This window comes from Durotheca rogersii (genome assembly GCF_024521655.1).
Source record: "Durotheca rogersii strain YMJ 92031201 chromosome Unknown GGS23scaffold_16, whole genome shotgun sequence".
In the NCBI taxonomy this organism is placed as follows: domain Eukaryota; kingdom Fungi; phylum Ascomycota; class Sordariomycetes; order Xylariales; family Xylariaceae; genus Durotheca; species Durotheca rogersii.
In genome coordinates, this window is record NW_026251247.1 from 747,037 (window position 1) to 757,599 (window position 10,563).

A 10,563-nucleotide genomic window follows, 5' to 3' on the forward strand; every position below is an offset into this window, starting at 1 on the left:
AAGTGGTCGTGTAGAGAATTGAATAGTTGCGGGTTGGACTGACCCATGATGGAGGATGAGCGACGAGCGAGGCGAGGCAGAGCAAGGGTTTGCAGCTGGGAGCGCGCGCGGGAACTTGGCCGGGATGAACACGACCAACCCGTGCCACCACGCATGTACCCATACAGAGGCTACAGGTATGTAAGGAGGTAGGTACCTCCTAATGTATTTCAACCTTCCTCCTTACAAATTACCTCCCACAGGTACTAGGTACCTACAGGTAGTATGGGCAGGTACATACCTACCTATCTACATACACTACAAGCGCTGCATATTGGCAGGTACCTACCTCTAGGTACCTAGGTAGACGCCTACACAATGAGGTAGGTACGTAGGAGCTTCCACTATGTGAGTCTCCTTCCAGTACACGTCAGCCAGCTTTGAGCCTTAGGTACTACCTCTATAGAGCGGGTAGAGGTACCTCTTGCCTAAGGTAGGTAGGTTGGGAGGTAGAGGTACATAATGTGGTACTTAATGTACACTACTATACTTACCCCTGTTACCCGGTAAGGCGATCTTGAGCTGTGCCTATCGATAAGCGGACAAGCGACATCGACAAACCAACATCGCGCGGCGGTCGCGGCGGTTGACTTTGGTTGATTCTCTCCTCTGCTTCCACATCTCAATCTTTTCTACTTTTCCGGCTTTTTTCTAACCTCCTTAGCCCATTCCACATACTTCACTCCCTTCATCTTTTCAGCTTCGAGCGCCCTCGAAGTTCCTGCCAATTTGATTTCCTCGTTTGGCGCCACCCCAACATCGGCGCAAATCTCAGCCTACTCCTAATTGTGGTCTCGGGGGTTCATAATCGGTCATTACCGACACAAAGTTCCCCCCCGGGGTCTCTCGGTCCGGCGCTTGGCCTTCGTCCCAACTCAAACCTAATCTTCCCGTCGTCGCTCGCCTATCTGTTCCTCTGCCGCTACGAGTCGTCTCGTGCTGCCCTCGCCATGGCGTCCGTAAACGTAAAACCGTCCCTCAAGCTCGACACGGCCCAGCAGATGCCTCCCCCCTCCAATCCCGACAACCCAAGACCAATACTCAAGCTGAACACGTCAGCGCGACAATCTTCCTTTAGCGGCGACCTTGGCACGCCTACCCCGTCCGGAGAGAGCCGAAAGATCAAGATCAAACTAAACAGCCAACCGAGTACGCCCGCCACCGCGTCTACTTCCACCGCTCCCACCGCCGCCAAGTCGAAGGCTGGCAGAACCTCCAAGCCCACCGCCAAGCTCATCGAGTCCAAGAAGCGCAATTACGACAGCGATGAGGATCAGCCCTTGTCCGGCGCCCGCCAAGATTCTAGCCGGCCGAGCAAGATGATCAAGATCAAGCACTCTGCGACCACCCCCGTTAGCTCCATTAAGTTCAAGCTTCGAGGAGAGGCGATCGAGCGCCATCCCGGCGATGGTTACGACTCTGAGGCTAGCGATCGCGAGGTCGATCCCACCCGAGAGTCTACCTTCATACTGCGCGTCACCCCCGGGCCAGCGACCGACTACCTGAGAAAAGCCCTGACCGATGGCACCGTCGGACTGCCGAAACAGAACGGAGGTGCCGATTTCGCCGTGCAATTCCTCGATGCTAAGCAGCGGCGGGCTATGGTGACGATAGACGGAATTCACTATGCCGCTGTTCTCGTCCACCTCCCCACCATCACAGAGGCAATGAAATCTTGGGATCGGAAAAATATGATGAAGAACTCGGACATAACCGAGATGTTACTCTGCTTTGAGGCGGTCCAAAACGAGGGAGAGGCTAAGACGATCCCACTCCCAGCCATGGTAGTCAAGAACGAGTATAGGTGGCCCCACGGCCTCACCCCTCCAATGCACGACGCTTCTCGCCAGAGGTTTCGGAAGACTTTATCGGCAAAGCAATGGCAAAGCACAGCCGCGCAAGTTTCCCAATTGCTCGAAGATGATGCCAGTGCTTTGGAGTCCCATGTCGAGTTCATGCAGGACGAGTATGGCTACGCGGATTCTGACGAGGACGAAGATGCCGAGGGCGAGATTGAGCAAGATTACTTCGCGGATCAACCAGAAGCAGATACGCAAAATGTGGAAGAGCCCGAGGCCGAAGACGAGATGCTCCTGGCCATGGAGGCCGAGTTAGAGGAAGACGAGCTGAAAAATGAGAAACCAACCGCCGTCACGCCGGCTACGCAGCTAGAGGCACCAACCCCTGTGACAATCGGTGGGAACACACCCCAAGCCGTGGGAGGGACGGATGAGCCAATGTCAGAGGAAGATGAGTCCGACGACGACGACGACGATGACGACGAACTTGACGACGCAGAAGACGGACAAGAAGTCGACGACGAGCAACTAGCCGCCGAGAGGGAGCGGAAGGAGAAGTTTGACGCTATGGCGGATCTACAGAGGTCATTGGAAGAGACAGAACTGATGCTCTCCGGAGTCATGGCACCTCTACTGAAGAAGCGACTCCTAGCCAAAAGAGAAAATATCAAGAAGGAAATCGCCGTGAAGAAAGCCGCAATCGGCCTGACGGACGACGACTGAAGGGATGAAGAGGGGAAACGACGTCCGAAGGCGAAGGAGCCATCAGCCTCGAGATCGTGAGGCCTTTGACGACGGTATTTTGCGGCCGCTTCGCCAGTTTTTACTCTGATCGGCGGCTCGAGGATCTTGACGGCAACACTAGGGTCGATTTGCGTTTTTGCGATTAGATTCGACTCCATTATGGGAATGATACCCCCTTTTCGCTTTTTCTCTCACACTAGCGCATAGAGAACGGACGATACGATCACTCGAGGAAGAATCGGAGCGTCATGTTAATACACTTTGATTTCGTGCATCGTTAGATGTATAGTATCCAACGGCTACAAGCGGATATTTTGACGTGTATATCTTGTTCAGCCGCCACCATGTTACTTAGATGACCGAATACCATATGGGGACTAATTTTCGATGTATGTTCCTTAACAATGCTTAGTTTGTACATTTGTTGAACATCATATAAAATTACGTAAGAGAGAAATGATACGACTGATGCCACGACTGCCGTCTCGCCTGGAGCCGTGTTCTTTTGTTTTCTTTTTCTCTTCCTCCTCCCCCTCGATCTCGGTTTTGTTCTTCTCTTGTGACTTTCCTTGACACCGAGGATGGCCTTCACCTCGTCTCCTTTTCTCTTTCGCCCAGCGCCGCTTTGCTAAGAAGGTCATGGAGACGCATGCGGGGCCCGAACATATCCAGGCGAGGCAGGGCGGCCGCTATGTACATACCTGCCCGGCAAACCCGCTCGCGAAGGAGGGGGAGGGGCCGATCCACGTCGGCGTCACCGCCGGCGGCTTCTTTATGCTATCACATGCTCTTGAGGTAATTGCTCTCCTTGATCTTGGCGCGACGGTCCTTGCGCATGGCGCGGCGCAGGTCCTCGCGGGCGGCGGCGGCGGAGATGGCGCCCTCGACGGTGCCCTCCTCGTTGGCGGGCAAGTTGATGGACTGGTGGTGGAGCGGGATCTTGGGCGCGAGGGCGTCGAGGTTGCCGGAGGCCATCAGGCGCGCCTCCTCGATGCGCTGCTTCTTGGCGGCCAGGCGCCGCTGCTTCTTGGATTTGGCTACGCGAGGGGCCGGCCGGTCAGCTAGCTAGCGGGTGTCGGAGAAGGGCGGGGCGGCGGGGCGGAGCGGCGAAGGAAGAAGAAGAGAGAGAGGGGAAGCTTACAGAACTCGTCGCCGGCGTCCTCGTCGACGTTGTCGTCCGCCCTCTTGACCACGTCGAGGCACCGCCACAGCCAGCTCGGATAGGCGCTGTCGGCGAGGGCGACCGGGTCCGTCTGGTTCTTGAGGTAGTTGAGCCCCGTCAGGATGGTGCCCTCGGGGCACGAGGATATCGGGGGCTTATCCTCCTGGCCGGACCCGTCGTCCAGCGGCGTCGTGAAGGAGGGCGGGCCTCCCCCCTTGCTGTCGCTGCTGCTGCCCGACGGTGGCTCGGATGTGGGTGGAGGAGGAGGGGAGTATCGGCTCGCAGGCGTGCTGGAGAAGGGCCGTCGTGGGAGAGGGCGAGGGCGGGAGTGCGACGAAGACGAGGTGGGGGAGCGGCGGACGGCAACGGTTGCCGACGAGGTGGGATAGAAGAGGTAATGGTGCGCTTGTAGTATGGGCGCCGGGACGCGCTGCCAGGCGCGGGAGCACATCATGGCTCTCGGAGACGTTGGTCAGTTGCGATGCCTCGCCGCTCTAGCTGGAAAATGCGAACTGCGTGTTAGTGGTGGGATAGAACTGGTGGTGTCTAGAGCTACTCCCACTGCATGGAAATTTTGTATGGGACCGGCCGGGGCTTTGGATTGAATTTCGCCGGTGCTGATATAGAGTAGACCATAGTGGACATGCACTATAATGAAGTACCCCATCAGGCGTGCCTAGGTGTCTGCAGGGCGCTAGACGGGTGCTAGCTATAAGGTATCTAGGTACTTAGGCATCCCGCCGGCTGGGCGGATGGGATGTGGGCATTATCGAATTACGTAAGGTACCTATAGCCAGGTTGGTAGTGGGTTGGATGTACCTACGTGAGTACGGGCAGTGGACGAGAGCGTCAACGACACAGCACCCTATCTCTTCATCGAGGGATATGATCTACTTTATCCGGCCCATATTCTCATTTTTGGCTTGACAAATCTGTCGGTATATACACTACATAGGTACGGGGCCAGAAGAGAGGGGCATTTCGGAGACCAGGTCTCGTCAAGAGAGACCGAAATGCTGTCCTTGCATCTTGTTGCCATGAAAGCCACGGGAGAAGGTCGGCGCGGATTGCTGCGCTCTGAAGCGGCACGTCTCTGCGGCAGTCCTTCCACTTATTTTCCGTCCGGCTTCGTGAGGTAATTTTGTTGTTCAAACCGGAAGCCCACTACCCGGTGTTCGCTAAGCAGCTGGAGGTATTTTTCTATTATCGTGTTAGTCGGGTAACAGTAAGGCAGATGGTTTCCTCTACCGAAGCGCAGGAGGCGAGATGGTAGGCAAGCCCGCAATCACCCTCGCGAATATTATAGCTCAGGTAGGTAGGGCAGGTAGTGGTAACAGTCGCCCGACTAACCTCTCCAGAAACCGCACTTCTCCAGGTGGTTGACACCCTCGCGGCGGTAGCATTTGTTGAGTTCCTCCCGCACGAGCCGTCCCATCATAACCTGCACCCACTGCTCCCTGATTACGGCGTCTTGCGCCTGCTTCAGCTGCTTGTTGTCGTCGTAGTCAACGCCATCGAAGGTGGGAGGGACGGTCGGCTTCTTCGCCAAGAAGGCTGCGGATTCGGGGGTAGGCATCGTAATGAAGGCGGGACTGCCGCGATAGTCTCAGTCGGGGATCGGGGTGACAGTTGAGATTGGCATCAATGAACTGCAGCTTAACGCTGCTTCTGTACAACAGATCTCGGATCGAACGTTCGTCTTAGATTTTTATAAGGAAGCGAGGAATCATCCACTTATCATATTTGAGCTCTGGCCTCCTCCTACCAGGTTTATCCGGCAGCAATTATCTGCTAGGTAGGTACCTAGGTACCTAGACAGACCGGAAACCAGTCATATCACGTGATATATGCTTACGTAAAGTCCTACCAGCACATCAAGTACCTAGGTAGGTACCTGCTAGGTGGGTTAGGTAGGTAGCACACTACAGATTCAGTACGTACGTGTAGGAAGTTAGGCATATACAAGTACCTACCAAGTATCTAAGGTGCTTGGGGTCGTTCATCAATTCACCAGCTCTTACCGCCCAGTGCGCCCCCACCGGCAGAATGAAATTTTTCTGTGAAGGTTTACTTCTCAAAAAGTTTGCCAGCCACGACGATTATTTAACAGCTACCACCATCCTTCTCTCTCCGTTCTTTTCCCTCTCTCATCCCCCTCTCCAACCCACCCTCGCCCATCCCTCATTGCCCCTCTCGCTCCTCCAGTAACCTGTCCACTCTATCGCAATGGGCAAGGTCAAACAAGCCAACGGCAAGGCCTCTAAGGCCACCAACCCTCCCCCCACGGACAAGAAGGCCATCGTCGCCAAGGCCTCCAAAGTCTCCAAGGCCACCGAGGAATCCAAGGTCAAGTCTAAGAAAGCTGCTAAGGATGCCTCTCCGAAGATTCTAGATGGCAAGAAGTCCAAGAAATCCAAGAAGGACGAGTCTGAGTCCGAGTCTGAGTTCGCGTCCGAGTCCGAGGATGAAGATGATGCCTCCAAGGACTCAGAGTCTGAATCTGAGGATGCCTCTGACGACTCTGAGGAGGACTCTGCCTCCGAGTCCGAAGACGAGAAGCCTGCAAAGGCGAAGACTAACGGCAAAGCTACTGCGAAGAGCCCTAAGTCGGCCACCAATGGCAGTGCCAAGGTCGTTAAGTCGGATGCTTCGGACGATTCCGACTCCGAGGAAGAAGAGGACAGCGACGATGACGACAGTGATGATGATGATGCCAGTGCAGCTGTGACTAAATCTGCGCAGCCCGCTGATGCGGACAAGACCAAGGCTAGGGATGAGGTATGCACCATAATCTATCCCCTTGATTAAACTTGCCCTAACAGCATTTCTAGTCCGCCGATGATGACTCCGACGACTCGCATGATTCTGATCAGTCAGATGCTGCCGGAGCCGAGAAAACTCAGTCCAAGAAGCGCAAGGTGGAAGAACCCGAAGTGTCATCACCGTCTAAGAAGACTAAGACCGATCCTTCCGAGGAGCAGAGCTCCACCCTATTTGTCGGAAACCTTGGCTGGGGCGTTGACGACAATGCTTTGTATGACGCATTTAAGAGTTGCGACGGCCTCACGAACGCCCGTGTTGTCACCGACAAGCTCCAGCAGCGCTCTCGCGGCTTCGGGTACGTCGACTTCACCACGGTTGAAGCCGCCCAGGCTGCCTTCGAGGCTATGAACGGCTTCGAGCTCGAAGGCCGTCCTCTGAGATTGGACCCTTCGAAATCTCGTCCCGCTGAGGAGGGAAATCCCGCCGCTCGCGCTGCTGAGCGAGCTAAGCAACACGGCGATTCTGTCAGCCCTGAAAGCGATACTTTATTCGTTGGAAATCTTCCATTCGATGCTGACGAGGATGCGGTGTACGAATTTTTTTCCGATGTCAACGAAGTCAAGGGCGTTCGACTTCCTACCGATGTGTAAGTTCATCGCGTCCACGAAGCGTTTCCGTGCTAACGTCGTGGTAGTAATACTGGGCAACGCAAGGGCTTTGGTTACGTGACCTTCCACTCTGTCGAGGATGCCAAGGCGGCATTCAACGCGAAGAACGGCTCTTACCTGGGAGAAGGTCGAGGGGCTCGTCTCGTTCGCCTCGATTTTGCCTCTCAGAGGCCGCCCCGTGAGGGTGGTTACGGGGGAAATCGCGGCGGTTTCGGAAGCCGCGGCGGTGGCCGTGGCGGTGGCCGTGGCGGGTTTGGTGGACGTGGTGGCGGTCGCGGTGGTGGACGGGGAGGCTTCAATTCCTCTCGCGGCGGCTTCCAGGGCAAGAAGATTTCTTTCTAAAGTGCTACAGCCGCACGGGACGGTCTATCCTGAAGGTTACTTGACGCACACATGACGGTTGGCTCTTTGTGGGTTTGTCGGCTTCCAAAACTATCGCTCCTCTGGAGTAGTGGGCTTTGAGGGCTAAGCTTCGTCGAGAAGCTGTGATTCAACCTGTGGGCTTGATCGGAGGGAGACCTCCATGTGGGTTCCGAGGGCTCGAGGGCGACATCTAAACTGAGGGCGTTGTTGCACGTGGGATTGCACAGGCGCTGCTCCGCACGTGCTTTTTTTATCAAGTTGGCTTTTCCTTCTGAGGGCTCTGAGGGCTTCTAGTTGACGAGGTTGGGAAGAAACTTCTTATGCTCGTTTTGCGCGAGCATCTCGAAGCGGACCAAGCTTCAAACCGCACCGAGGGCTTTATGACGGCGTTCGAGGGCACGACGGAAAAATCTTTTTCATATTGCAGAGACGGACGATGACTACCAGATTCGTCTCCCTTATTGATATCCATTAATGCTCTGGTGGAAACCACGGGTTTCGGTGAGTATACCACCATACCTTTGCCTCGTGTATCTCTATACACAACCACGCTAGGGTCTACAGGGTCTACAGGGTCGCCAGCACCTGTAGTAATTACTCGTACTTGGGTTTCTCCCCGTGGGGTTTATTTGGGCTGTACATCGTATGTATGATGTGCAGCGCGTATGTGGGGGTTGATTCCGTGTGACGACTGTTTAAAGCTACGAGAGGGCGAAACCACATAACCCTCAGCTATTTCTACTCATAAATCGTGGTAAGTGAGGGAAAGGGTCCTGGTGCGGCCTGGAGGAGGAGCGGGGGCCGAGGACAGGCCTTTGGCTCGCTAGGCTTGGGTCGGTCGACGGAATGTACGTGAAACCACCAGGCTTTCTCGCCTTCAGTTATGATGAGCCAGGGGCAGTGGTCTCGTAACTCAAGGTTGACAATCAAGCCCCGGGAAGGGGGGACGATCGTTGGCGCCGGCGCCGTGGTTATCCCTCTCGAACAGGTGCGGATGCACACCCTGTGCCGGACTCTCTGGCTCATGTACAGGTCGAGTAACCGAATGGTGGCACGGAACGGAAGGCTTTTCGAGCCTGCACCCCCTAAATCATCATTTTGCGTAGGAGACGGCGGGTGCGTCAGTGCCTGTCATCCGAGACTATCTACTAAGAAGCTTAGCACGACCTTGCCGGGCAATTGCCAGTATCTCGAGTTGGACGTGTACCAGGTGCTTGAGTTAGGTAGGTAGTTACCATGACGTCCTCTGCAGGTTGCCTTTCGAAAGATGTCTAGGCCCATTATACTCCATCGTTTCCGAGTCCTCAAGTTGGATAGGCAGGGTACCAAGTAGTACTATATAGCAGCATGGCTTGGGTTAGCCTATGCCACTTTGCCGATCAGCATATGTGTGTCGTCACCTGATTGATAGGCATACCACTCTGGCATGCAGAGAGAGGTGCGTGGGTATGTGGTGTATGCAGTGCATCTCGGGGGAGGTGAGGCTTCGGGAGCTGACTGCAGGCGAGTGTCTGTTGCTACGCGAGAGGTAGGTAAACGGCACCAGCCCGGACTTGTCGTAACTGCTGTACGTGTAGTAAAGGGGTCTCCGAAACTTTCTCCGTTCCCTTACGCTCGCGCCCTTCCCGGCTTGCCGGCTCACCTAATGGGGCGCACGTAGCGTCAGATAGCTAGCAAGGATGTACCCGACATACCTTCACGTAAGAGGGACGGACTGAGCCTACTTGCCTACAGGTACGCCGCCTACGGTACTAGGCGTGTGTGCGTGCGTGTGTGGACTCGACTCATTGCTGACCACCTGCACCCAGTGACCGGGGGCCTGCTGTAGGTGGCTGGGGGGGAACACATGGCCGTTCTAGCCTACACTGCCCTTCCCCGTGATCCCATGATAGCAGCTATCACTGCCGGATCTTATCAGGTGGGATATCTCCGTTGACTCGACACCTATCCGATCGATCTTACTCGCATTCCCCGACCGGCCCAGGCTCTTTTACTTACATACACGCGCCGGCCGGTCTGCTAGGTACCAACGCTGCTGCTTTTACGCATTCTCAAACAGGTAGCGTGTCGGTGTGCTCGTGTACCTCATAGTTACAACCTACTACTGGTAACACGCCTACGTCCTTGCCTACATTAGTGCACATGCCCGTACCTACATAACGTCCACGATGCAGGTGTCCGGGAGAACGCGTAACTCAGGTAGGTAGGTAGGTAGAGATATGAGGCAGATACCTGGCCAGTTGGGCCAGGGCTGGTTGTTGTCGGAGGGTAGGTGATAAGGTTATCGGCTGATCGGGTGGGACCAAACGGTCAGTCTGGGAATGGATTGCCGACCGTTTAGGCACTTCCTGGGTTACCTAACCAAGTATACGTGTACGTATGTATATACGTACATTAGGTACATACATTACCCACCTACCTAGGTACCTTAGGTAGGTACCTAAGGTAAGAGGTACCTAGGTAGGTCTGCAAACGGGCGTGGAGGGAAGGCGAGAGAGAAGGTACCTGCTGTATGTACGTACGTAGTGGGAAGAAGGACAAGTCTTCCCCCTAGAGGGCTACTTACCTCCCAGGTACATAAACTCACCAACCCACCCGGTTCTGAGGGAAGTATACACGGGATTGGCGTACCTCTGATGACGATATCCCACCATATCGATGTACCTGCACTCCTGCGCACGAACCTGCCTCCTACCTGTACCTACGGAGGCCGCTATCCATGTCTGACACCACAGGTCATCCACCAACCCGCACCCAACATACTAATATATTATATATATATACGTAGCACCTTAGTACCTATAAGATCGGTTTTACCATCCAGAATCGGAATAGGAATCCAACCTAAGCCACGCCGCTTTTAGCCTAAGCCTAAACCTAAGTCTAGCTTAATAAGACCCGCTTTTTATAACCTAATATAAATAAACTTATATAATTTCTAAATACGTATTACCGTAATTACGCTAAAAAAACCGTTTAATATAAAACAGACTTTGGTATATAAGCTTAATCCCCTTTTACGGAC

General features: G+C 54.6%; 3 protein-coding genes across 3 annotated transcripts; 2 read left to right on the forward strand and 1 right to left on the reverse strand.

The window, feature by feature from the left end:
• The first annotated feature begins 614 nt into the window (after positions 1-614).
• Positions 615-2,891, forward strand: GGS23DRAFT_136152 (TAFII55 protein conserved region-domain-containing protein). Its single transcript, XM_051511216.1, has one exon. The coding sequence runs from the start codon at positions 990-992 to the stop codon at positions 2,559-2,561; it is 1,572 nt and encodes a 523-aa protein (XP_051370580.1). The 5' UTR covers positions 615-989; the 3' UTR covers positions 2,562-2,891.
• GGS23DRAFT_611478 (putative NADH-ubiquinone oxidoreductase 12 kDa subunit, mitochondrial) lies at positions 2,788-5,320 on the reverse strand (the record flags this gene model as incomplete). Its single annotated transcript, XM_051520412.1, has 4 exons — positions 2,788-3,619; positions 3,724-4,174; positions 4,910-4,944; positions 5,095-5,320. The coding sequence occupies 4 exons, from the start codon at positions 5,318-5,320 to the stop codon at positions 3,363-3,365; spliced, it is 969 nt and encodes a 322-aa protein (XP_051370581.1). The 3' UTR covers positions 2,788-3,362.
• Positions 5,321-5,679: 359 nt separating this feature from the next.
• GGS23DRAFT_136215 (uncharacterized protein) lies at positions 5,680-7,654 on the forward strand. The gene is made up of 4 exons (XM_051511217.1): positions 5,680-6,522; positions 6,576-6,662; positions 6,726-7,153; positions 7,202-7,654. The coding sequence occupies exons 1-4, from the start codon at positions 5,971-5,973 to the stop codon at positions 7,515-7,517; spliced, it is 1,383 nt and encodes a 460-aa protein (XP_051370582.1). The 5' UTR covers positions 5,680-5,970; the 3' UTR covers positions 7,518-7,654.
• Positions 7,655-10,563: the final 2,909 nt, after the last annotated feature.

Coding starts and splice junctions, on each gene's coding strand:
- GGS23DRAFT_136152 (XM_051511216.1), top strand. CDS start 990: ATGGCGTCCGTAAACGTAAAACCGTCCCTCAAGCTCGACACGGCCCAG.
- GGS23DRAFT_136215 (XM_051511217.1), top strand. CDS start 5,971: ATGGGCAAGGTCAAACAAGCCAACGGCAAGGCCTCTAAGGCCACCAAC. Junction 6,523..6,575: donor AGACCAAGGCTAGGGATGAG/GTATGCACCATA, acceptor CAGCATTTCTAG/TCCGCCGATGATGACTCCGA. Junction 6,663..6,725: donor CTCAGTCCAAGAAGCGCAAG/GTGGAAGAACCC, acceptor TCCGAGGAGCAG/AGCTCCACCCTATTTGTCGG.